Source organism: Sinohyriopsis cumingii, chromosome 17 (genome assembly GCF_028554795.1).
Source record: "Sinohyriopsis cumingii isolate HCF-2022 chromosome 17, ASM2855479v2, whole genome shotgun sequence".
NCBI classification, from domain to species: domain Eukaryota; kingdom Metazoa; phylum Mollusca; class Bivalvia; order Unionida; family Unionidae; genus Sinohyriopsis; species Sinohyriopsis cumingii.
The window spans coordinates 94,365,247-94,390,471 of NC_142977.1; the positions used below are offsets into that span (position 1 = coordinate 94,365,247).

The following is a 25,225-nucleotide window of genomic DNA, read 5'->3' on the forward strand; positions in this document are numbered from 1 at the left end:
ATTTATTCTTTAAATTTCATTTATTATTTTTGTGATTGAATATAATATTGATAACAAGGAAAGTACCGTACGAGCAAGCAATTTAATACTTTCTTTTTTCTGAACCACAATTGGCCCCAAACCGACGCTTCGAGAGTGTACACGGTTGGAGCACGTTGCGGAGTTTTTCAGCTTTTCGACGGTAAAGTGCTCAACTAAGACTAAAGAATATCAAATATCCAGCAATGAGTCAAAAGAGAACAAACTTAAAAGTTTCCAAATCATACAAAAAAACCCAGCAATAGTCAGAAAAATATTATCATTCCTCTTCAAGAACAATTGGAAATCAGAATTTAACCTTTTCCTGCTACGGTATCGCCATTTTAAACTCCCCAAAAAATAAGGTGTCAGTTCACTTCATAAAAGGATATATTAGATGATTCTTAGAGCGAAAGCTTTCTGTCTATGCATGTCGATGATTCAGACAATTCCAAGGAATGACAAACAGAAAGCACGGTAAACATACTTCTTTTGAAAATTGTAATGTATATGCAAATCTAGTGAGACATCACTCCAGGGTGTTAAAGCATGTGCTGGAAGCCTTACAAGAAAATAATTATCATTACAAATACCTTCATTAGAAGAAACTTTTACGTGACAAGAACTTCAATGAAAAATATCACATATTTGCTATTTCTTGATAGAGTAGGATAGTTCTCACAAAACGACATTCATTAAATGATGTATTCACCGGAAGTAAACAGTAGGTATGAAATTACTTAGGGGAAATGTCGTACCTGTATGTGAGGATGGGAAAACCACGGCCAGTCTTTCCGGAGAATACTTGATCCAGATTTATCCGCAGCAAACTATATGGCACCAGACTGAAAAAGCCTTGAAGATATGCACTGGCCGAGTTAAACAAGGTCCAAGCATTATTTTGTCAGGACCGGTATGTAAACATTCAACTCCGTCCAGTGCCTAGATGGCCGTTAGAGAGGCATGACAAAAGAAAGCCCGGTTTCGTGCAAAACACCATAATGTTAATGCGTGGAGGGAGAGATGTTAATATGTGATATAATATGATCCCCCACCTGCTATGGTGCTTTGGTTATCGATCTCTAGGAGATGATCGACCACGAAGTTATTGCCCTGATCGAGTAATTAATAAAATAAATATGAAATTAATGGATGGAATAACAGAGATCTGATAAAATATATAGAATAGAACAACACGAGTCACCGTACGTAAAATACATTAATTTATTAAATGACATAAACAAAATGAAATTTAACATGACATTTGTATGACTCACATTCTCTAGAAATATAACTAAAAATTTATGCGAAATGCAATTAGCCGTTCTGTTATAGCGATGAAACAAATTTCATTATAGTATCGAGTGTCTGATCCAACTCAAATTGCCGGCATGTCAGCATAACCTGGTTGCTTCCGGTTCTTTTCAACTGACTCTTGGTGACAGGTTAGCGTCGCCGTATTTCGTTCTCTCTCTCTCTCTCTCTCTCTCTCTCTCTCTCTCTCTCTCTCCAACCTCTTCGGGTCATCAACCGTAACTTGGCTGTCGTCTGTTTTTTTTTCCCCACTACGTGATGCACAGGTATGGAGATATTTGCTTTGTGCTTCCCGGAGACTCGCTTCCTTTTCTGTGAAGCAGAATTTCTCTCTGGTTCCGGGTCTCTTAAATTCTTCAGATCCGCATCTCTTGGACGATTTATTTAACGACAGAATTACTTATTAATTTTCTCTGAGTCTCTCAGATTTCACTTTCGACAGACAATTTTGGACTGACTAATTTCGCCATGGAGATTGCTTAAATCCTTGGATTCCGCCTGGGACCCCCATTCGTTTAGCTTAGCCAATCAGGATTAACTTTTTTTAACCACAGACATTTTGACACTCAGATCAAAGTCAGAATAATTCTCTCTATTCCGCCTTTATTAACAAGTATTCAGGAAAATATCATTTTATGACACCTATTTCAAATGGTTCCAAAAATTTCCAAAATTTTGTCTCTGGCTTGTCTCAGCTTTGTCAGTTCCTCCACTTGACCTTACATTGACATATTTGTCGGACCGTTATTAAAATCCACACATGCTTCCAAACAAGAAACTCTCGCAATCTTATTGGTTACGTGTCACGCTGACCATGACAAAATGTACTGCGAAAATACCTAAACAAAATTTGCACCATCAAACATAAGAACATATATTACTATTGGTAAGTCCAGACAGTAGCTTTAGACAAATTGCTGATGATTTAGCCACCTTACGTTAGAAAGTTGAGTATGATATTGAGGTTGACAGTCCCTTTCCAAGCAAGACATCCATGACAACAGTTTATCACAGACTTTCTTTGTATTATGCCAACCTCTCTAGGCAAGACAAACACGACACTAAGTTTATTACATAATGCCTTGGTATTATGCCTTCCAAATACTGAGTGAAATAGCTGATACGAAGACTAGTCCAACAAGTGGATCTCCGTTTTTTTTTTCTGACTTTACGGGTAACGGAGACTGACTGTGTGGGGAACAATTCTGAATGAAGCTTTCAGCCTCCCATCAGTTAGGACTATCGACCGCTCGCTAGTAATGGATAAAAAAATTTTGGCTGACCTTTGTATGTGTATTGCAAATAAAACCCCATTTCTTTTGACCAATGAAATTAAATCCTTCAGGACATTCACATTATTAGTATTAATTCTGTCAGAGCAGAACACCTGTGTATCCATCGGTCACTGGCCTTTATTTTTTTATTGCTGACGCATGCGTGGAAAGCAGCACCATCACGCCAAGGCAAGATTAACGCATGGGACCGTGTAGCGGTTTAATATATCACGGTGAAAGTGCTGGCAGAACATTAAGTAAGTATGATTCGTTCGTTGACAAATTGGAAAATGCTTAATAAATATTACTCTTCGTCTAGGTTAGCCACAAAAAGAAGAAGAAAATAAAAAGCAGAGACACAGTCTGAACGTGTTGATCCTTTCCTTAACATGTTATTTTACTTATTTTCGTTATTTGTATTTTGATCGAAGCGCAAACAAACATAAGCTTGTGCGCATAAAACTATCATATTAAAAACAGCAATCTATAGCAACTACTGGTATCATTAATATGTTTCTTGATTTTATCAAAATAATGTTGGATTTTTTCTAAATCGTCATGTGTCATCTGAACGTCCAAGTATCGGATGGCATCTGTATATATAACCTTAGACTGAAATCGTCATAATCGTTCTTCTCTACATAGTTTTTATTCTGGGCCTTTTTTAACACACACTTTAGATTAAAAGAAACATCACGGAATGACCTCAACAATACATAATAAATTTGATTTGAGTAATTCTGGTATATTTGAAAAATTCAAATCTCAGTCAAATCTACCGCAACCAGCTGTAGCTATCACCATAGTCCGATTCAATTGACTGAGTGGTTCGAGGCACTCGACTTTACAGATCACAGACATATTGTCTCTGTCCGCGTGGGTTCGAGTCTCAGGTCGGTCATCGCGGGACTGTAAGAAAGCTTGCCATTAGCATCCCGTGAATTGCTGATTCTTCTATTGGCTCTTCCTTCGCCAAATATACTTCCCACCATGTATAGGCTATCAGATGCTGAAAATGGTGTTAAGCCCACAAAACTAGACGAAAATTGCAACTTTTTTTCTCAGTTCTTTTCAATGTATGAAATATTTTAGATTTATGATCAATGTTCCATTCTTATACCTAACGCTGCTGAAGCTACATATTCAGAATACCAATGTACAATTTTAGATCAAACTTTGTTTCCCGTAAATTTCCGTGTTTATTGGATCGGTTTAGATTCATCTTGCATAGTTATGAAAACTTCACCTTCAAACTGTATTGTAAATTTAGCCGAATTTAAATCAATGTATTTGTACACATAAAATATTTAATTCTCATTCTGCATTGTATAAACTTTTCCCTATCAAGGTTGATGATTTTATTTCAATGTTAGCATGATTAAAATAATTTGTAGATCTGCATCGTTTCTCAAACATGTCGTACACCTTTCATGTTTCAGGTCGGCAACTTGACACCATTATTCTTTTGAATGATTTCTTCAACAAAACTAGCTTTGACAAAAATATTATCCCGTCAAACTTGTACACAAATATGCATTATCTCTCGATACTAACAATGCTGCTTTCAAGTTAGAATCTCCAAAAAGGTCGAATTCAAAACAATGTAGCTTTTTATGCAATTATTTATGTTGTGTTAAACAGTTTAAATTTTGTGTTCATTAATTGTCTTCATAGACTTCCTGGTCTAGTAATTTTTAATGTTTTCTTTTAAGGTTCTCGGTCCTCTCCAAGAGAACAATTAACAAGGTGAACATAAATGGTCAGGTGATTTTAATTTGCTTTTAAAATAAATCAATCTCTTTAAAACCACACAATTTTACGCGAGGACCAGTAATATTCAAATTCTGATCATCAAAACCATTCCTTGTTTTACATATATAGCAACTTCTGAACGTTGATGATTTTTTATGTCCTTGTTGTCGCACTCGAGTATATTTACCCCTCTTCCCAACAAACAGAAGAAAAAGAAAATGATCGGTCTTGAATCGACATAATATATCTACCTACATGCACTTGTATATATAATAAAACATGCAAATAAAACGAAATGAAGAACACAAAATTAAAGAGCGATAAGTGGGCATAAATGTCTTCCTGACATTGATATGACAAATCCTAAACAATAGCATGTACGTGTCTCCAATTATTGAATTCACTAAACTCGTATTTCTTGCTTAGAATCTGACCTTTTTTTAATGTCAAATGGCTGCCATACCATTAAGTCTTTGTGTTCGCTAATTGTTGTGGTAAATGACATGTTCAGCTGTTTCCCTTGACCTTCCTTTATCAGATTTGTTTAATTAGCAACGTTGTAATTACCTCCATTCTGCGAGTGTTCTGACAATATATGGTCAGATATCCACAAGCTGTCACATTTTATTGCAAGTCTTCGTTAAGTACCTGACAAGAAATATTTCTAGGCTGGCTGTCCAGCTCCCTTCTTGTATATCGCATATGACAGAAGCCAAGACTACATGTAGTGTGTTGTCTGCTGTGAGATGAAGTAACCTCGCATCAAGGTTGTCGTTTGAGGACCAAATAACTGATTATCAGGAAATATCGGAACCAACCCATTTGATACGTCTAGGTAAGCGATTCTTTCTTTTTTACCATTATTGTTTGTATATATTATAACCTTGAATTCAAACCGTTAATGGAAAAAGACATTTATGTCTGGATACAAAAGTGGATATCAGAGGAGCGATAATTAAAGTCACGAAACGTTACTGTCAGTAAAGCACACGCAGCATAAACACGAGCAAAATATAACTTATATATGACACTTCGTGTCGTACGTTCATGCTTAGTATTATATTTAAACTGGGACAATATTAATTACAACAAAAAAAAAAAACAAAACAACAAATATTGTGAATGTGAATACAAATATGGCCCTTACACTATGTTTATTGATGAAACCGATTCCTGCCTTCCTATTCTCTGCCGATTTTTGCACCTGCTTCCATATGCACATTTACATCACCATGAACCGGCTGCCTATAATTTAACTACCGCACGACGATGGAAAGGCGGTTGCTGATCACAGCACGGCGGCATCGGGTATGAATCTTGCTGCCCTGGAAATGCAAAATGGAGGAATTAGCCAGCTATATACATGTATCGGCATGGCGTAAATAAGGCATCAATTATTCTAATAAACGTGGTTTCTTTTGAGGAAAAAGATTCCCCTGTTTCAGCACGAGGTATCACGATTTCATAACTGTTTGACAATCGAAGCATCATCATCCTTTTTCTGTGAAAGTTAACGCTGCACTAATTGGGCTAATGCGCTGTTCTTGCAAACTATATCATACTTTTACTTTGATCTTTACTGGTGGCTTTCATACCAGTGAAGAACGCTTGCATTAAATAGAAAACATCAAAAAAGTCTAACAGGACAAGTGTTTTAAAGTTCAGCTTCTTGGCATTTCAGTTGGACGAATAAGCCAACACATGTGATTTGTCCAGTTCAAGAAAGGTTGCTTGCACCAAAATCTGCATTCATTTCTCAAATGCCATTACTGGGCAAAAACTATGTGCAATTTGCTTTTTTTTTTGTTTCACCCAAAATAGGGGAAATCAGTCCGCTTTTCACATCCAAGGTTTCTCTTCTATTTTTGCATTTCTCTGAATGACCTCTATGGAACTGAATATGGTTCGTTAAAGTCAAAACCCCAAGGTACCTTGATAAATATTGTGGAAGAGAAACCAAGTAGGAAGGTTTTGACTAACACTTCGCCATGGTGAACTTAATATCATGCTTTTATCTTATGATAAGGAATTTATGAAATATTTAATTAGTACATTCAGTTAATTTGCCTTAGTTGAAATAAATACAAATAAAGGCAAAATATGCATACAGTCAGAGTTGATCAAATTGTATGACTAACGTTTCTCCAGGATTTAATTCTTCTTTTTATCATGCCTAAATATATGCACTTATTTTGCTTAAGAGACAATCTCAACAAAAGTGAAATAGTTTGTGACATTGGTGAAATCCTATTATTTTAGCTGGTTGTCACAAGAAAGTACAAACCAATCTTCGGTATAGTCTGTTTGTTACGTCCTAAAAGACCAAACTAATACCAATGAAAATTACAAGGGGTCTGTTTGTTACGTCCTAAAAGACCAAACTAATACCGATGAAAATTACAAGGGGGATACAATCAGTTCTGAATGTCATGAAAATTTAATTAAAAAAATATGACCTCTTACACGTGAATTTTAAACATTCGATTTTTATCGTTTTAATGCCTCTTTTACAGGTAGTCATCCATGCGGATGGAACGGTCTTAGTAGGTCTGGTCAATAACAGTCACCATGTTATCCTATAAAAAAAATTGTTTTGATCAAATAGAATTGGGCTTTGGTGTTTTCAATGCTATTTTCATTAATTTTATACAACGAGGCACTTTTGAGGCATAGGCCACACCAATTGTCCACTCTATTGTTTAGACAAGTTGTGGGCTCTTGCAGAATTCCTTACAGAATATCTTCACCCAGCAATAATAAAAATCTTGTCAGGACAAAAGGTAGCTTGAATGTTTGTTACTGTCTGGCTCAGGGCGAAATACATTTACATCCATATACATTTCCAGGCACTGATTTGGCAAACCGTCTTAATAAACATATCCAACAATGACCAAATGAGAAGTACCTGGTTTGACTGGAGATAGATTGCTGCCTCTTTTGGTCAAGACATAAATGATTTTGGTAACATTTGTATAATTTACAATTTGTAATTGGAAATTTACAGTTAAAGTAATGGATAAAACGTGCGGAGGAACTCTACATAAATTAGCAATGTAAAATTGAAATAAATTTTAACTTCTGCGTAAGTGAACGTTTCACCGATTATGACCAAGAGGCAATTAAAATGTCACTTACATGTACGTTTTTATTCATTATGAATGCTAAATTATTGAAGTCAAGTGTAATTTGATGGTTACGGCCATATTGTAAGGTTAAGAAGATGGAGATCATGCATGAAAAACAACGCATAGATAATGTACCGTAATTTCTCAGGCTACGCATGTTTACAGTCTATCTCAAAACTGGTTATGGGATTAATGAGTTCATTTATTATTCTCAGGTCTGCATTATTTGTTTAACCATGATAACACAAATTGTACCTTAAGTATGGCGTGTGTGTGTGACTTGGATTTTTAACGTAGCTTTAACAATTTTTCAGGGGGCCTCGAGTGGCTGAGTGGTCTAAAGCGCTCTCTGTCACGGATCACTGCCATATCACCTCTGTCTGGGTGGGTTCGAGTCTCGGACTCGGCCAATGTAGATATGTGAGAAAGCTTGACGGTAGCTTCTCGTGGGTCGGTGGTTTTTTCAAGGGTTTTCCCCGGGTTCTTCCTCCACCAATAATACTGGCCACCATGTATAGCCTATCTTGTGCTGAAAAATGGCGTTAAACCCTACAACAACAACAAGGACAACAATTTTTCAGTCATATCGGCTACGATGTCTGCAGTATGGCAGTTTATAGTGATGTCTAGCACTGGGGCATCATGCCGCCGACATGTAGCATTATGTCCCACCCAGCCATATTGTCCTGACACCAGGCTGACCAGTCCTAACACTAACCCCTTAATGCTGAGCGCCAAGCGAGGCAGCTGTTAGTACCATTTTTGTAAGTCTTTGGTATGACTCGGCCGGGGATTGAACCCACGACCTCCTTAAGCATGGTAACACGAATTGTGTGTTCAGCATGGTAACACAAACTGTGCCTTAAGATGGTAACTCAAATTGTGACTTAAGCATCAAAACACGAGTTGTGCTTTAAGCATGGTAACGCGAATTTTGCTTTAAGCATGGTAACAAGAATTGTGCCTTGAGATGGTTAACACAAATTGTGCCTTAAGATGGTAACTCAAATTGTCCCTTAAGCATCAAAACACGAGTTGTGCGTTAAGCATGGTAACGCGAATTGTGCTTTAAGCATGGTAACAAAAATTGTGCTTTAGGCATGGTAACAAGAATTGTGCCTTAAGATGGTTAACACAAATTGTGCCTTAAGATGGTTAACACAAATTGTACCTTAAGCATGGTAACACGAATTGTGTTTTAAGCATGGTAAACACAAATTGGGCCTTAAGCATGGTAACAAGAATTTTGCTTTAAGAAGGTAACACAAATTGTAGCTTGAGCATGGTAACACGAATTGTGTTTTAAATATGGTAACACGAATTGGGCCTTAAGCATGGTAACAAGAATTATGCCTTAAGATGGTTAACACAAATTGTACCTTAAGCATCAAAACACGAGTTGTACTTTAAGCATAGTAACAAGACTTGTGCCTTAAGATGGTAACACAAATTGTGCCTTAAGCACGGTAACACAAATTGTGCCTTAAGCACGGTAACACAAATTGTGCCTTAAGCATGGTAACATGAATTTTACTTTAATCATGGTAATACGAATTGTGCCTTAAACAGGGTAACACAAATTGTGCTTTAAGCATGGCAACAAGAATTGTGCCTTAAGATGGTAACACAAATTGTGCCTTACTGATGGTAACAAGAACTGTTTTTTAAGCATGGTGGCACGAATTGTGCTTTAAGGATGGTAAGGCGATTTGTGCTTTAAGCATGGTAAAAAGAATTGTGCCTTAAGCATGGTAACACAAATTGTGCCTTAAGCACGGTAAGACAAATTGTTCTTTAAGCATGGTAACATGAATTTTGCTTTAATCATGGTAATACGAATTGTGCTTTAAGCATGGTAACAAGAACTGTGCCTTAAGCATGGTAACACAAATTGTACTTTAAGCATGGTAACACTACATGTGCTTAAGCATAGTAACACTATTTGTGCCTTAAGCATGGTAACACTAATTGTGCCTTAAGCATGGTAGCACTAATTGTGCCTTAAGCATGGTAAGACTAATTGTGCCTTAAGCATGGTAACACTAATTGTGCCTAAAGCATGGTAACACTAATTGTGCCTTAAGCATGGTAACACTAATTGTACCTTAAGCATGGTGACACTAATTGTGCCTTAAGCATGGTGACACTAATTGTGCCTAAAGCATGGTAACACTAATTGTGCCTTAAGCATGGTAACACTAATTGTACCTTAAGCATGGTGACACTAATTGTGCCTTAAGCATGGTGACACTAATTGTGCCTAAAGCATGGTAACACTAATTGTGCCTAAAGCATGGTAATATGGGTTGTGCCTAAAGCATGGTAACACCAGTTGTGCCTTAAGCATGGTAACACTAATTGTGCCTTAGGCATGGTAACCCTAATTGTGCCTTAAGCATGGTAACACTAATTGTGCCTAAAGCATGGTAACACTAATTGTGCTTTAAGCATGGTAACACGAATTGTGCCTTAAGCATGGTAACACTAATTGTGCCTAAAGCATGGTAACACGGGTTGTGCCTTAAGCATGGTAACACTAATTGTGCCTAAAGCATGGTAACACCGGTTGTGCCTTAAGCATGGTGACACTAATTGTGCTTAAAGCATGGTAACACTAATTGTGCCTTAAGCATGGTGACACTAATTGTGCCTTAAGCATGGTAACACTAACTGTGCCTTAAGCATGGTAACACTAATTGTGCCTAAAGCATGGTAACACTAATTGTGCCTAAAGCATGGTAACACTAATTGTGCCTAAAGCATGGTAACACGAATTGTGCCTTAAGAATGGTAACACGGGTTGTGCCTAAAGCATGGTAACACGGGTTGTGCCTTAAGCATTGCAACACTAACTGTGCTTTAAGCATGGTAACACTAATTGTGCCTAAAGCATGGTAACACGAATTGTGCCTAAAGCATGGTAACACGAATTGTGCCTTAAGCATGGTAACACGGGTTGTGCCTAAAGCATGGTAACACGAATTGTGCCTTAAGAATGGTAACACGGGTTGTGCCTAAAGCATGGTAACACGGGTTGTGCCTTAAGCATTGCAACACTAACTGTGCTTTAAGCATGGTAACACTAATTGTGCCTAAAGCATGGTAACACTAATTGTGCCTAAAGCATGGTAACACTAATTGTGCCTAAAGCATGGTAACACGAATTGTGCCTTAAGCATGGTAACACGGGTTGTGCCTAAAGCATGGTAATACGGGTTGTGCCTTAAGCATGGCAACACTAATTGTGCTTAAAAAATGGTAACACGAATTGTGCCTAAAGCATGGTAACACTAATTGTGCCTAAAGTATTGGTAGCACTAACTGTGCCTAAAGCATGGTAACACTAATTGTGCCTAAAGCATGGTAACACTAACTGTGCCTAAAGCATGGTAACACTAATTGTGCCTAAAGCATTGTAACACTAATTGTGCCTTAAGCATGGTAACACTAATTGTGCCTAAAGCATGGTTACACTAATTGTGCCTAAAGCATGGTAACACCGGTTGTGCCCATAGCATGGTAACACTAATTGTGCCTAAAGCATGGTAACACCGGTTGTGCCCATAGCATGGTAACACTAATTGTGCCTAAAGCATGGTAACACCGGTTGTGCCCATAGCATGGTAACACTAATTGTGCCCATAGGAAGAGATTTTACGTCAAACTCAGAGCTGCATATTATCCCCACATACTTCTAGGACTATATCCGGGACGTGACGTAAAATAACGCTGTTACTCCTTTTTGTCTTTTAAGTTTAGACTAAAATTGCTAGTTTAAGGCAATAAATCTGCATCCCTTATTTCTGAAACCAACTTACAACATATTTCAGTCTAAAAATGATTTTTATGTTAAGTTCAAGAGCAGCTCTATGCAAAACATCTACCGATGGATTTTGCACAATGCATATGTTTTTTCGTCGTCTTGTCAGCCAATATTGCAGTCATTTTTTTCACATTAACAAGGTGCAATCTAATATCAACCCATCGCTCTTTTAAAGAAAACTGGCTTTACAACGCCTGTGATATAAATTATGCTGAATCATACAGTATATATAATGCATAACCAATTACTTCAAAAGAAACACCGTAACCTAGATATATCATATACATGTCTGATTTCTCATTGATAGTGAAAATTGGCACTGTAAAAGTTTTGTCTTGGGTGTCAGCTGTGATCATGTCATTAGAAAACATCTCTACATATAAATCAATGTTCATTTCCGACAACATTCTTTCTCTCCGTGTCAAAGAGTTGGAAAGGGTCACGTGTGATCCTTTAGAGCTATTACAAAGTTGCTCTTTCATTCGTGTATTTTCCTACTGGATAGATAACAGAGTTTACGTCACGTCCTGTATCAGAATTTCTGAATTTAGTATGGCCATTGACGTTTCCAGGATAGCAAAAAGAGTCCCGAGGAAACGCGTTCCGTTGCCCTTGAAATGACCCGACTACATTAAGCAGCATTCGTTCATTGGGAATTTTGTTACTGTGTGGGGTATCGATTTTCTGGAGTTGAAAATATCGATCATATAAGGAATATACAATGGAACACACACACACACACACACACACGCACACACGCACGCTGAGAAGGAGGATGAAAGCTGAAAATGTAAACCTTCTAAAATGTCGAAGTGCAGATAAGTTGCGTTATATCCTCAACGGATTTCGTAGTGCATTGATGTGCATTTGTTTCGAAAATGACTGGTATATTTACAATAGTTACCTATTAAACCAGAGACGTTCAACCTTTTTTGGATGGGGGCCAAAACAAAATGATTATGGTTGCAGGCCGCATGAGCAGGAACTGTAATTTATAACTAATTATGCATATTAATAAAAATGCATACTTACAAAATTACTGCCTACATGGCCGCTGGCCTGACAATATTAATACGTGTAACAGTCCTACATATGATCCATGTTATAGTTTAATGCCTATTTATAGAAACACGTGGAATGTCTAGACAGAACGAATTTATTAAGATTGAGTTAGCTTCATTTATGCGTTGCTAAGTAGGGTTAGTAGGAATATTTTCTTATTTTTTTTAATTGAAGCCATTCAGACTTATCGGGAAAAATCTTTACAATTAGTAAAATCTACTGGTTTAAATATGTGGAAATTACTAAGTACTGTTCCATTAATCAAATTCCTATCTCAATTATATAGTCATTATAATAATTAGAAGTTATTACGTCAGGCCAAACTAATTAAGAGTCTAATTGAAGCAATTATATGCTGTATTTAACATATTTTTAATTTCCAGTAACAAAAGATTAACAGACTTCAGTGGAATTTAAAATTAAACATTTGTTTAATGCACTAGGAAATATTTCATGTACTTATAAACTTACAAAAACCTGTAGAGAACATATAAAAACATAATTAAGTCTGTTAGCAAAACAGATATTTTGTTTTAGTTTGTTACATTTATGGGACACACAAATTTCATTTTAATGAAAATTATACAAGAATAAAAAAGGAACGTAAAATTTTCTATCTACCAGTATTCACAGTTTCTTTTATAGTTATCTAACAGAATCAAACAGTGTAATACATTTTCGATTCAATGTTTAGTTACGGCAGATCAGGTCTTGTTAGAAAACAGTATCCATGTTACATTCATCTGCAAAATTGGCACTTCAAAAGAACATGGATATTAGTAAGCCTATAAAGTTGCTAGATTAATTCGATGCACACCAAGATTCAATAGCAATTTTCAAAACACATTAATGTCGGTAACTGTTATTACCTGTCGTTTCTGGAATCAGTTTGTTAAAAGGGTTCATTAACCTGGGATCTTGGTGACATTTCACTCAAGAGTTGTTGGATTGGATACTACATGCCTTGACACAGTTATATAGCTATCTATCTACAGGTGCACTCGAGTTATGTATTTTTTCCTTCTGAAATAGACCATTCTCGAACATAGTACAGTTACTCACCTTTAATAACGGTGCATTGTAATGATCTAATTAGAATTTTTTTTTGTTTATTAATTTATTACATGTTGGTGGTTTGATTAACGTCGTCTAAAAGATGATCGACCACGGTGTTATTGCCCAGATCGAGTAAATATAAAAAAAATAAAGTCTGGAATTAGAATTAATGAAATAACAAGTTTGAGCAGAGACATAGAATAATATAACCAGACGAATCCCCGTATGTAAATTATAATAATTTAATCAATTCATAAAAAAAATTGAACATTGCATTTGAATGATACACTTTCACTTAGAAATAAAATTAAAATGCTATACAAATTTAATTAGCCATTCGGTTTATGCCGATAAAACAAATTTCATATGAAATCGAATGAGTGATTGAACTCATTTGTCCAGCATGCCTGTATAACCTGGTTGCTTGCAGGTTCTTCTAAATTCCACGTTGGTGTCAGGTAAGAATCGCTGTATTCCTTTTCTTCTCTCTTCATCTCTCCAGCGTTCTTCGAGTCGTCAACCGTAACTTGGTTGTCTGCTCTCTTTTCCCACTGTGTGGTGCATATATGGAGCTATTTTCCCCTTAAGATAGATAATAAATACGCAGCCTAAATAATTGTCAGACTTTTCTCTTCTGTGATTGAAACATATTTCCAATCATGCTACGTCAGATATCGTCTTATCATAATTCAGCAGAAACTAAAGCTAATATGGGTCGATTCAGCTGATGTACAACCTTACCACGAGGAGATTTATGTCTCCTAGCGACTACTTGGTATCCCTAATTGAACTAACACGATCTAGACGTAACAAACTGTACCCCCTGCTATGGACTATAAATCACTAACTGGACTAAATGTCGGACGGCAGGCGCACGATTTCTCGGTTAAAAGAATTCACAAGTTAATTATACAAATGAATTAATGGAATTCACTTCTTGTTTTTAACTACAGTACATGCTAACTAGCAATTCATTGGTATGCATGATTTATAATAATAATAATAATAATAATGAGGACTTTGTATAGCGCTTAATCTTTAGAAGCTCAAAGCGCTTTACAACATTAGACAACACCTATAACATAAATATACATATATAATGATATGATTACAAAAGACAAACACCATGAAATTGGAAAACATAATAAAATTTTAAGAAAAGACAGATAAATTCACAATTCACAAACATTCGCTTCAAACGTAATGCATGAAATTCATAGAATACATGATTCCTATTACATACAAACGAGTAAATTCAAACATCTTATCAAGGGAATAATATACGACATTCTTAGAATAAATGAGTCATATTAAGATAAATGAATGCAAATAATCAACTTCCAAATACATGGAAAATTGCTGATACATAATAATAATTACAGACTTTATGAACTAAGAAATCGTATGAGATTGAGACAATACATTATGTCTTCTCGAAAGTCGTTTTTTTATGGAGCTGAATTTTTCTGTTCCTTTCAGTTCTATGGGACCGTCCATAAATGACGTCACGCACCTGGGGGGGAGGGGGTCACACATTTGTGACGATGTGTGACGAGGGGAAGTAATTTGTTTAAAAAATGTGTGACGGGGGTGGTGGGTAGGAGTAAAAAAAATCGGCCAAAATCGCGTGACGTCATTTATGGATGGCCCCTATGTTCCTTAACTTCAAGACATCCGTCCCTTGGACAATTTCTAACGAGAAAATACTTGTTATTTTCCGGGAGATAACTTCTTGCCTATCTAGATTTGAGTAACACTTAATATTTCCGCGCTTGCGTAATAACTGTTTCTGGAAAACCTCATTTTATGGCACTTATTTCTTATGACACAAATTGTGTTTGGATTGTCTCCACTTTGTCGTTCTTCCGCTACTTAACACATATTAACACTGCTCCGTCTATATATTTAACGTTTATTTCAATTTAAAATCAACCATGCCCCAACTAGTGATTTATGCTGTGACAAGGCCATACGTCAATATTAATTGTTATGTGTCAAGATTCAGTCAGATATGTGTTGCTAACTTACAAAAATTAACAATGACATAATTATTGTTTCTTTTTTCTTTATTATGACATCGGAATGCTGACACCTTTAAAAGCTTGTGCAAACATAAAATCTTCCGTAAATCAATAAAGAAACTTTAGAGAGTACTTAATCTTTCTAAACCATCGCCATTTTAAAGCTGCTATAGTATTCGTCTACCCCACACCACCCACTTGCGACTTTAAAAATGAAAATCTAAAATAAGATACACAAAACTTAGTAATTTCTAACTTAATTGTAGCCAGAGGGAATCTAACACAGTTTTCATGTTAGCGTGTCAAACCAGACAGGAGTGTTTAGTTTGATGAACCAGTCTGCTCAATGTCCTTTCACCGTTCATGGAAAAGTCCATTTTGTGTAAGAGGTAATTTTCCAAGGACTACACATATACATATACAGAAGGTAAGAACTGTGTCGTCTCGATCCAATATTTACAATGTCTAGTTTCAATATTTCAACAAAATTTGAACAATAATAAAAAGGTCGATAAAATGGATGGACCTCTTGTCATGAACTCCTCTACACGGATTCAGATGCTTGAGATAGGGAAGAGTGAATACTTAGGACAGACTACAATCACTGTATTAACGACTACTAAAATGAGACAAACAACACAAATAATATAACATTTATTAACATATAACACTAATATTGCACACACTCACATTCGCACTAGCACTACCTCTCGTGATGATAACGAAATAAGTAATGAAATAATAAGTTTATTAAAAGCTGATTTCAGTCCCATTATTCAGCTCACTTTTCTATTGCTCATTTCTGTTATTTCTGTGTAATTGAAACTCATCAATGTCCAATTTTCACCACGTGTATCTTGATCCGAATATCACACAAAAGATTAGCAACTTGAATTTTGCACAGTTTATTATCCATAAGCCACTATAATATATTTGTATTTAGCAAGAATTATCATCTATACGTGGCCACAATTCATTGCTATTTTCTTGTTCCATAATTCAACGTAATATCGTGCTTACATCTGAAACTTTCATCTCCACCGGCCAGAATGTTCGGCAAGTCTGTCTTGTGGATTCACTGGCCTTTTGTCTGTGACTGGTCCTATATCTTTGTTTTATTTTCAAAAAAAATACATCAATTTATACATAGCATCGTTCTTTTCAGCACGGCATGGGTATTTTCTAGGAACACACGCTTTTACTTAAACTTCTATCGTTAGTATTACCTAGTGAGCACTTTCTTTGTTCACTCTAGGCAATATGCTACATTAAAACTGTTAATATGTTGGGTTGGTGTGACAACTTTTTAACAGATACGGAACTTTACGGAATTATTCGAAACCTATTGAAGGCAATGAACTATGTCACTTCTGATGTCTATAAAGACTGACTAGTTCACGCATATATGGCTGCATTGTGAGTAATATCTGGTTTTGTTGGGCTTAATACCATTCTTAAGGCTATAAATAGCGAGCAGTATATTTGGTGGAGGAAACGCCTGGAAAGACCTCTAGAAGAAGCAACGAATGACGCGGGAAACTATTGGCAAGCTTTATCACATGCCCACGTTAGTCAAGCTGATACTCGAACTCACGCCAAAAGAGGTGAGATATGTGAGTGACCTGTAATGGATAACGCATTAGACCACTCGCTCCACCGCTCCGGCCCCCGGGTTGGTAAAGAAACTCCCGTTTGGATTGAAACACACAACAGATGACTGTGTTAGATACCCGTTAACGACAATCAGGTTAAAAATTATAAACCGATGAATGAAATAGCTAACTTTTGTACATTTTTTTATGTTTGTGATGCTTTTCATTGTTTAAATCAGTAAGGGGTACATACTGCTCCGTGGGAGGGGGATAGGAGATTTAATATAATTTGCATTTCACTTAACAAGGTTGTGTTTTGGATGCTCCTATTTATTCCTCACTTCATATTTATCGTTAATTCATAATGATTACATAGCTATGTTTGTTATCACTGATAAAGGTGTTATAGTAACGAAGGACAGTTAATTGTTCATTTCAGCGCATAAATTATGTATGCAACATGTTGTCATAGAACGATGATCTATGAAGCGCTTTTCGTGACAAATCCATTGTCCACCTTCACATATGGGAACCATAAAACAGCTTTTTTTTATACTTCTCTGTTTCTTATGCAAGGTTGGTATTATTAATTACAATTATTAGTATTTCGCATCAAGCAATGATATAGATAAACAGGTTACGCCAAGACCAATATGAACATTACAATACATCGAAAAGAAGACATCTATATCATAATGTCGGTTTTCAATAGCGTTTTCACTTAGCTTTCAATTTCTTAGTTAAAGAAAATACATGCATGCAAGAGTTTTATGTCGACAGTCCGACACAACCACTTTAGTATGAGCTCCATTCTCCCACTAAATCAGCGCGATCATGTATATATGAAATGTCTAAAATAATGAAAACAATGTCACGTTTGCATCCTTGCTCTCCCATAGACTGTTATTGTTGATATTGTAATGTATTAAAAACTACATTTGGTTTATCGTCATAATGTTATAAACGCGAAAGAAAGACAAAATAATTGAATGCAGATGACTCAAAATTGCATTAATTCCTGGAAAATTTTGAAGAAGGCAAGGCGTACGTGTACTCCAAATTATACAGTTAGAATCGTCAGTGAATCAATTATTGTCAATCATGGGGCTAACTGCAGATGCATTGTCCTTAAAACACTCAGTTCTATCATGAAGACAAACGTGTACTTACATCAGATAGTTACAAGTTTGGTAAAATAAAGATTGCAGACAATCTGATTAAACTCAGGTCTCCATTTTCTTTCATGAAGATTTGACTGCGACCGCTTAGGATGATACTTCATTTAGCCAATAGAAATGCAGCTTTAAAAAATCTAGAAGTGAATCAATCGCTCGGCACACATGAATGCTCTTCAGCCACACAGTTCAGTCTCCAAACGCGACGATATAAGACTTTATCTGATTGGCTCATAAAATTGTTAATAGCATAGATCACAAGAACATGCCCCAACAGCGGTCACTGTCAGATCTTCACGTAGGACAGTGGCTGTCTGATTTTAACCAGATTGAGAGTGTAGACAGCCACATGACGAACCTATGTAGCCTACTTCAGAATGTTAGATCTGTGTTGCTCATAACTATAATCTCTTTTACTCCCTTTTTCTGTAGCAGGTATCTTCCGGACACCGATGTCAAAATGAAGCTGATGCTGGTCTGCTGTCTCTTGTCCTTCATCTGTTTGTACATCCCACGTGTCATTTCACAATGGCCAGCATATGAGTCCGTACCAAGTATGTCCTATGTCTGAAATACAGGTTTAAAATATGCATTCGTCTATTAATTTAGCAACTGAGTTTAGACATGTATTCAAGGTACGGAGTCGCCTAATTTTGCATATTATAAATGATTATTTATTATTATTTAGTCGCTTAAAACACACTCCATTTAAAGAATACTATAACAAGGTTTATATATATATATATATATATATATATATATATATATATATATATATATATATATATATATATATATATATATATATATGAATCTGTCCATGTGTCAGATATTACATAGAAAAATTAGTTAATGTAACAGATGATCAGAAAAATATCCATACTTTATTCCTTCGAGCGCTTTCGCATCATCTGTATATCAGTCAAAGCAGAGAAAATGCATTTTATCGTCAAAATTTCTTTGATATGTTTGGTTCAGAGAGCTTCCAATGATTAATTTGGTTGTAGTAATATCTGCAGTTATTGGCAACATTGTCTTTTTATTATTTATTTCGAAATCATAATGTTCACGTCATGGTAAGGGACATTTCGCAATGTTAGCCACGGTAATTTCATTGTAAAGACGATCAGCATTTTTGACTTAGTGCCGGGGGGGGGGGCATTTGAAGTCACTCCATTCTTCGCGCTCTTAAGCTTTGTCACATATTTGTTTCACCCAAGTGAGACAGCAAAGAGAACTTTTCTGAATATTTAAACATAATGTAAAGGACATATGTATACATGTACCTATGAGTTCGACTCATTCTAACAACTTGATCAGAGCGAAGTTCGAACCCACATGATAAGTAAATATATGCAATCTTCGAACTTGCATAACTGGTTTCACACATAGATGTTAATGTCATACCAAACCTCCAGGCTTGAGACCAAACATTGTATTCTGTCAAGAAAATTAAAATCTAAATAGGGTCAATAAACAAAGAAAGTAATTTAACGAGTGAATTTTTTCTCTTGAATTTATAATTAAAAAAAACATAAACCTTTTGACTTTTTCAACATTTGAGGTAAAAATGAAGTTGACGTAAACAAATCTAATTAATGTGCTATGTTTTAGGTTGCCCGTTGGAGCCACATCCCCTAGAAGAGAGGATGTTTATCATGCGAGGTCCTACTGGAAAGCCGCACCCTAAACTCTGTCCAGCCGAAACAATATTCATTCAATCCATGTGTTCGTGTGTGTCTCGCCCTCCTAGTTAGTAGCTCTTATTATTATACAAAACTATTGTCTACACCGCCATTTACTTGATGTACCTTTTTTAAATAACGTATTGTGCTTTGTTTTTAATCATATAGTTGAAATTTCAAATTTGTTGTTTAAAATCATCTTGCTTTAGCAAAATAAACATAAGGCAGACAAGACTTCTAAGGATCAGTACGGAGATTGGAGGAGTAGCTAATTTTATTATATTTAACTGTTTACATTGTTTAAACAATCATTTGGACAGCATATTTTGTTACCGGTTGCATTGACTTTTTTCTTTTGAACTATTGGTTACGGGCATGTCACGTCCAATAAAGCTCTGATAAACGGTAAGTTCATGAGAGAGAGAGAGAGAGAGAGAGAGAGAGAGACTCAAAGTGCGAACTCGTATCTCTCAAAGGAAATGTGAACTCTGTGTGAATAATGAGATAGAAGATTAATACCATTTTGTCTTAACCTGTTCTTGATACCACTCAATTAGAAAATTGTATCTTGATCCCTATTATTGGCAGAAACCAAGCAAGTATAAATTACTACTATTACTCAATAACGAAGAGTTAAAATAGATAATATACCATGATAAATATGTGTATAATGTTTTCCAACTTAGATTATCTTCTCTCTCTGAAAATTTCTCTGCATACAGATTTGTATCGCAATTATTCATTCATCTATTCATTATTTATGCAACAGTGAATTGTATATGAATCATGTATTGTAATGACTATATGCTTTATGCATACGTTGAATCAATTGTTGCAACTCTTTATGGTCTTGAACTAAGTAAGAGAGAAGAGCGAAAGCGAACATGTTTTGTAAAATTCAACAAATAATTTATTTCCCTAGAAATAAGAATAACCTTCAGTATTGTGTATTAATCTCGAAATAGTCATACAAGTTAAATCACAAGTCCAAAATTATAGAGTATTCCAAATGAATTCCAGTGCTGTTCCGAACGATTTCTAATATTGAATGTGCTGATGTGCCAATAGTCTCGAATGTGCTAATGTGCCAAATGTCTTAATATATCCCAATGATATAATCCAAAATATCTTTGGATGAATTCAAAATAATTCCAAAATATTAATAAGCACTTTATAATTCCATTGAATAATTAAAACAAAGAAATCCTCTCAAATATTAATTGAAACAAAAACTTATTCCACAGTGGCTGTTGTTAAAATATGAAATGAGTAATTATGAAGTAAACAACTTTATATCTTTCTACCGCAGATAATAATTTGCATTGTCTAAAATTAATCTCTCGTCTGAATTAAATATTTCATCAAGTCAGTAAAGAAGTTCATGTTTGTTAACTAAAGTTTTACCAAGCTAAATGGGAAAGGTCAGAAAGACCATGTTTTCCCTGGGGAATGCCAAAGTTCTGAATCCAGATCTAACTCAACAGGTATATTTACTAATAATAATGATCTTAAAATATAATCTGAAATTATGGACAAATAGCAGTTATGTAATATGTTATTTACAAAATAACAAGACATTATTCAGGTAGGCCCTAAACTCAATCACAGATTAAGGTCTACCTCACAGTATAGATATACATAACATATAATCATGGAGGAAAGCCAAGACACAATACAAATTAAATATACCTGACCAAAAATTATATTCTGTTCTGCTTTGTTCTAAAACTGTCCGAATTGATTTCGAAACTATCTTCGGAAAGTTGGTAACAGCTATGGTGTGATAGATTATGTGTTGGGGACAGGAAATGCCAGCATGCATTACAGAATTGCATATTATATATATTTGCGTGTTCTTTGTGGTCTGAAATAGTGTTCCAACATGTTAAAATATTTCTTGTAGAGTGTACGCTGAGGCCCTCCAAAGTGGGGCCTCAGTACTATGAGGAATATCTGTTTGGGCACTGGATCATGCGGCCGTGCGGACCGGGATCAGCGTTCAATCCGGTTACGTGTGATTGCTCAGTCTTTTACTAATAGTGGAAGTGGACGCATACGCACACACATAAAGGTACATTTACAACTCCACTTTTAAAGGTACATATACAAATCCAGTTTCGATTCCATCTTCGATCGTAGTTAAACAAACCATCTCCAAAACAGCACTTATATGGTTTGCTATTTTCAAACAAACTTAAATATTGTTTCGGTATACTAATAGAAGTTAAAGCGTTGATTCCATTCACAGCTGTATGAGAAAAGGTCATATCATTGGAAGTCGTTGAGTATCGCTTTATTTTCTAATAACTGTTGACAACGATATCTTGGTGTTGCTTCATCGTTTTGTTTTAGCTGGTGTTCTCTCTGTCTGTCTGTCTGTCTGTCTCTCTCTCTCTCTCTCTCTCTCTCTCCTTGCATGGATGGAAGTATTTGTTCCAAATTACTATACTACTCGGAAGGAAATCGTCAGAATTTAAAAAGGGGAAATACAGATTTATTTAGTAGCTTTTTTTTATAGCTTTTGACTTACATTAAGAAACTGCTGTTAAAAGTGAAATTCTAAACATAAAATTTTGATAATAGAGCACCATTAATATAGTTTATTCGCTCACAAGTTAATGATGCCTCCTGTTCAAAAGACCAGTCAGTTAATTTTACACGTAAATCAGGAAAGGAGAAGTAAAGGAGAAATCGGAAACACACGTTTTTCAGAATAGACCGCGAACGCTTTAAGTCTTCTCTTCAAATTCAAACAGTCTGGTTGGCAAGCATGAGAGAGAGAGAGAGAGAGAGAGAGAGAGAGACTTTGCAATGCATCATAATGTAAAAGGTGTCTTTGGAATAATTGTTTATGTACAAAGTTACAGATTAAACAATGCGAAACAGTTATTGAAAACCTGATATGATAATCAAATCAGTAAAATGTTTTGTGTGTAATATAAATGATTAAAATTGAAACTACGCATATACGTTTTATAAACAGGATGATAGTTCTATCTGCTAGTATACATGAAATAGAGAATTTATATGCAATGTAACTGCATGGTGCACTACAACATCACATGCAATTTTTTAGTTGTTCGGTGCATCATTATTGTGATACAAGCAAAATATATTGCTTTTAATTTCTTTTTCAGATATAGACCCAAGACAACTATTGCATCATACAATTTTAAGGGAGTATTAACCACACAGTTTATATTGCCTCATACAATTTTAAGGGAGTGTTAACTGCACATTTTATATTGCATCATACAATTTTAAGGGAGTATTAACTATACAGTTTATATTTCAATATATTTTAAATATGATAATAAGTTTGCTAAATACTGTATGTGTCAAGAAAACACTCCTCAAAAAGTGACAAAAACATCATTTGACTGAACAACGCAGATTTCTAACCGAATCTAGCCAATCATCCCAGATGTGTACATGTGTACAGATAGCCTTTGCCTTAGTTGTCTTCATCGCAGGTTATTTTATTCACATGTTAAATTTGATCTGATTTCTAGAATTAACGATTCTTTAGTCACCGGAATTATAGTATTAATTTCCTAGTATAGGTTTGAATTTCGAAATTATGTGTTCATTTATATGTGTAGTGTTGAATTGGAAACAACGTCACGAGTTTGTATTTCAATAGCCAGCATGAACTTTATGAAGTTTCAAATTCGCTTGAATGCTGTTTATGGGCAAATCACGGATGTAAACCTGTACACCACTTTTAGCCTACAATTAATAAGATATTGTTTTGTTCTTCTATGAATTATGAATATAATTCATAATATGGATACCTATGCATCATGTATTGATCACCGTCATATATTTTCATGTACGCTATACTAAGTAGGGCGGTGTATTGCCTGGTGGACAATAAACTTACCCAAAGAAAAAGATATTTTGCAGCAAAAATGTGGCAAAGGTAGTTCCAGTTTTCCATGCGGACCTAATATGTTTTGTAAGAACCATACCATTGAACAGGCTGAAAAATAAATACTTCTTTGACAAAACGATATTTAGATAAAATGTTGCAACATTGTTTAAAAATGATCGCCTGCTCTGCTTGTTTAAAAAGAAAAGGAAAGAAAAGCCTTTCAAGATGTTCCAATTCAAATATGCAATAACTACCATACGCCATCTACATTTATTATTATCTATGCACCGACGTTGATCAAACAAAATTGGCTCTAGATTTCATCCTTTTACATCTCAAACTCAAACACACTGAGGGCCGCATAAGGGCATTTTCGATGGCCTAAGGGCCGCACCACCTTTGTTATCTCTCATGACAACTTGTGACGCCAATAATTTTGCAGGCCACATGATGCAGTTTGGCGAGGAACATGCGACCCGCGGGCCGCGTGTTTGTGACCCCTGTCTTACGTCCATATGTTTCTTTTTAAAAAAATAAGATTTTGAATTCCATGATTTTTGCTTTCAGCAGAGGTGCAGGTTTGGTCTGGTACCATTTCCGTTTTTTTTTTTAAAAACTAATTACGTGCAATTAACCACTAAATAAATTGAAGACTGCGAGCCAGTATAAACGTTTGTCTTCTAATGTCTTGATTACTGACATCACTAAATAATGGTGGAAAATGTAAATGATTTATTATATTCGCTATAACTGACTTGGAAATCGTTTGCTCTTTTTTTGTTTTGATGTCTGCATGTGACTAACAACCTGCCACGATTACTCACATGTTCATAGAGAGAAAGCAAGGAGTACCTCTCAAAAGTTTAATTTCGAAACCTCTTCTCGAAAATCACTAAATTTAGCTCACGATTCTCGTGTCCTTGCATACATTATTTTCATAATTTCTTTATTTGTCACATCAAGAGTTCAATTACATTATAGCGAAGAGTATCATGAAAGAATTAAAGTTTAATCAAGAGAACGATGACTATTGTAATAAACGTCTGGGGTTGGTAGGAGCTCGATGACTTTAGGAATAAAGGACCGGTGTCGATAGAAGCTCGTACCATACCTATTATGTGTCCAGGCATTGTTCGTGACTACATCTTTCCGACATACGAGTAATGTAATGATGAAATACTAAAGCACGAATAAAATCAGTAATTTAGACAGAGACGAAACTGTTTTATCTGGAGCATCTTAGGGAATAAACTGTATAACGTACACTCGTATTAATGCCACCCAGGGCCGTAGAGAGCGATCACCGGCCCTGCGGTGATAAACACCCGGGCCTCTCCTAGTTCTTGTTTAAACGAAACTTTCCTTTAATAAAAATAAAAAGTGTTGTCCCGGGTGCCCCCCCCCCCCCTTGTCGGCCCTGATGCAATCTTAGTATATTGCAAAATAAAAATATA

At 35.6% G+C, this 25,225-nt stretch overlaps 1 protein-coding gene and 1 long non-coding RNA gene across 3 annotated transcripts in view; one reads left to right on the forward strand and one right to left on the reverse strand.

The window, feature by feature from the left end:
- Nucleotides 1-12,396, reverse strand: part of LOC149779452 (uncharacterized) — a 24,813-nt gene extending 12,417 nt beyond the window's left edge. The window contains exons 1-2 of the long non-coding RNA XR_016415655.1: nucleotides 12,339-12,396; nucleotides 5,506-5,683 (exon numbers count right to left, since the gene is read on the reverse strand). This is a non-coding gene — a long non-coding RNA (uncharacterized LOC149779452). The remainder of the gene's footprint in view (nucleotides 1-5,505; nucleotides 5,684-12,338) is intronic.
- Nucleotides 4,985-23,907, forward strand: LOC149779453 (uncharacterized). 2 transcript variants are annotated; one of them, XM_089940129.1, is made up of 5 exons: nucleotides 4,985-5,193; nucleotides 18,645-18,766; nucleotides 19,827-19,964; nucleotides 21,801-21,968; nucleotides 23,035-23,907. In XM_089940129.1, exons 2-4 carry the CDS (start codon nucleotides 18,673-18,675, stop codon nucleotides 21,932-21,934), a joined length of 366 nt encoding a protein of 121 aa, XP_089796255.1. In that variant the 5' UTR covers nucleotides 4,985-5,193; nucleotides 18,645-18,672; the 3' UTR covers nucleotides 21,935-21,968; nucleotides 23,035-23,907. The 2 variants fall into 2 exon arrangements, with proteins under 2 accessions (XP_089796255.1, XP_089796256.1); XM_089940130.1 differs by having other exon boundaries at nucleotides 18,648-18,766.
- The last annotated feature ends 1,318 nt before the right edge of the window (nucleotides 23,908-25,225 follow it).

Excerpts from the sequence above, each read along its gene's own strand:
- LOC149779453 (XM_089940129.1), top strand. The coding sequence starts at position 18,673 with ATGAAGCTGATGCTGGTCTGCTGTCTCTTGTCCTTCATCTGTTTGTAC. Across the intron at positions 18,767-19,826 it reads AGCATATGAGTCCGTACCAA|GTTGCCCGTTGGAGCCACAT; the intron begins GTATGTCCTATG and ends GCTATGTTTTAG. Across the intron at positions 19,965-21,800 it reads GTGTGTGTCTCGCCCTCCTA|AGTGTACGCTGAGGCCCTCC; the intron begins GTTAGTAGCTCT and ends TATTTCTTGTAG.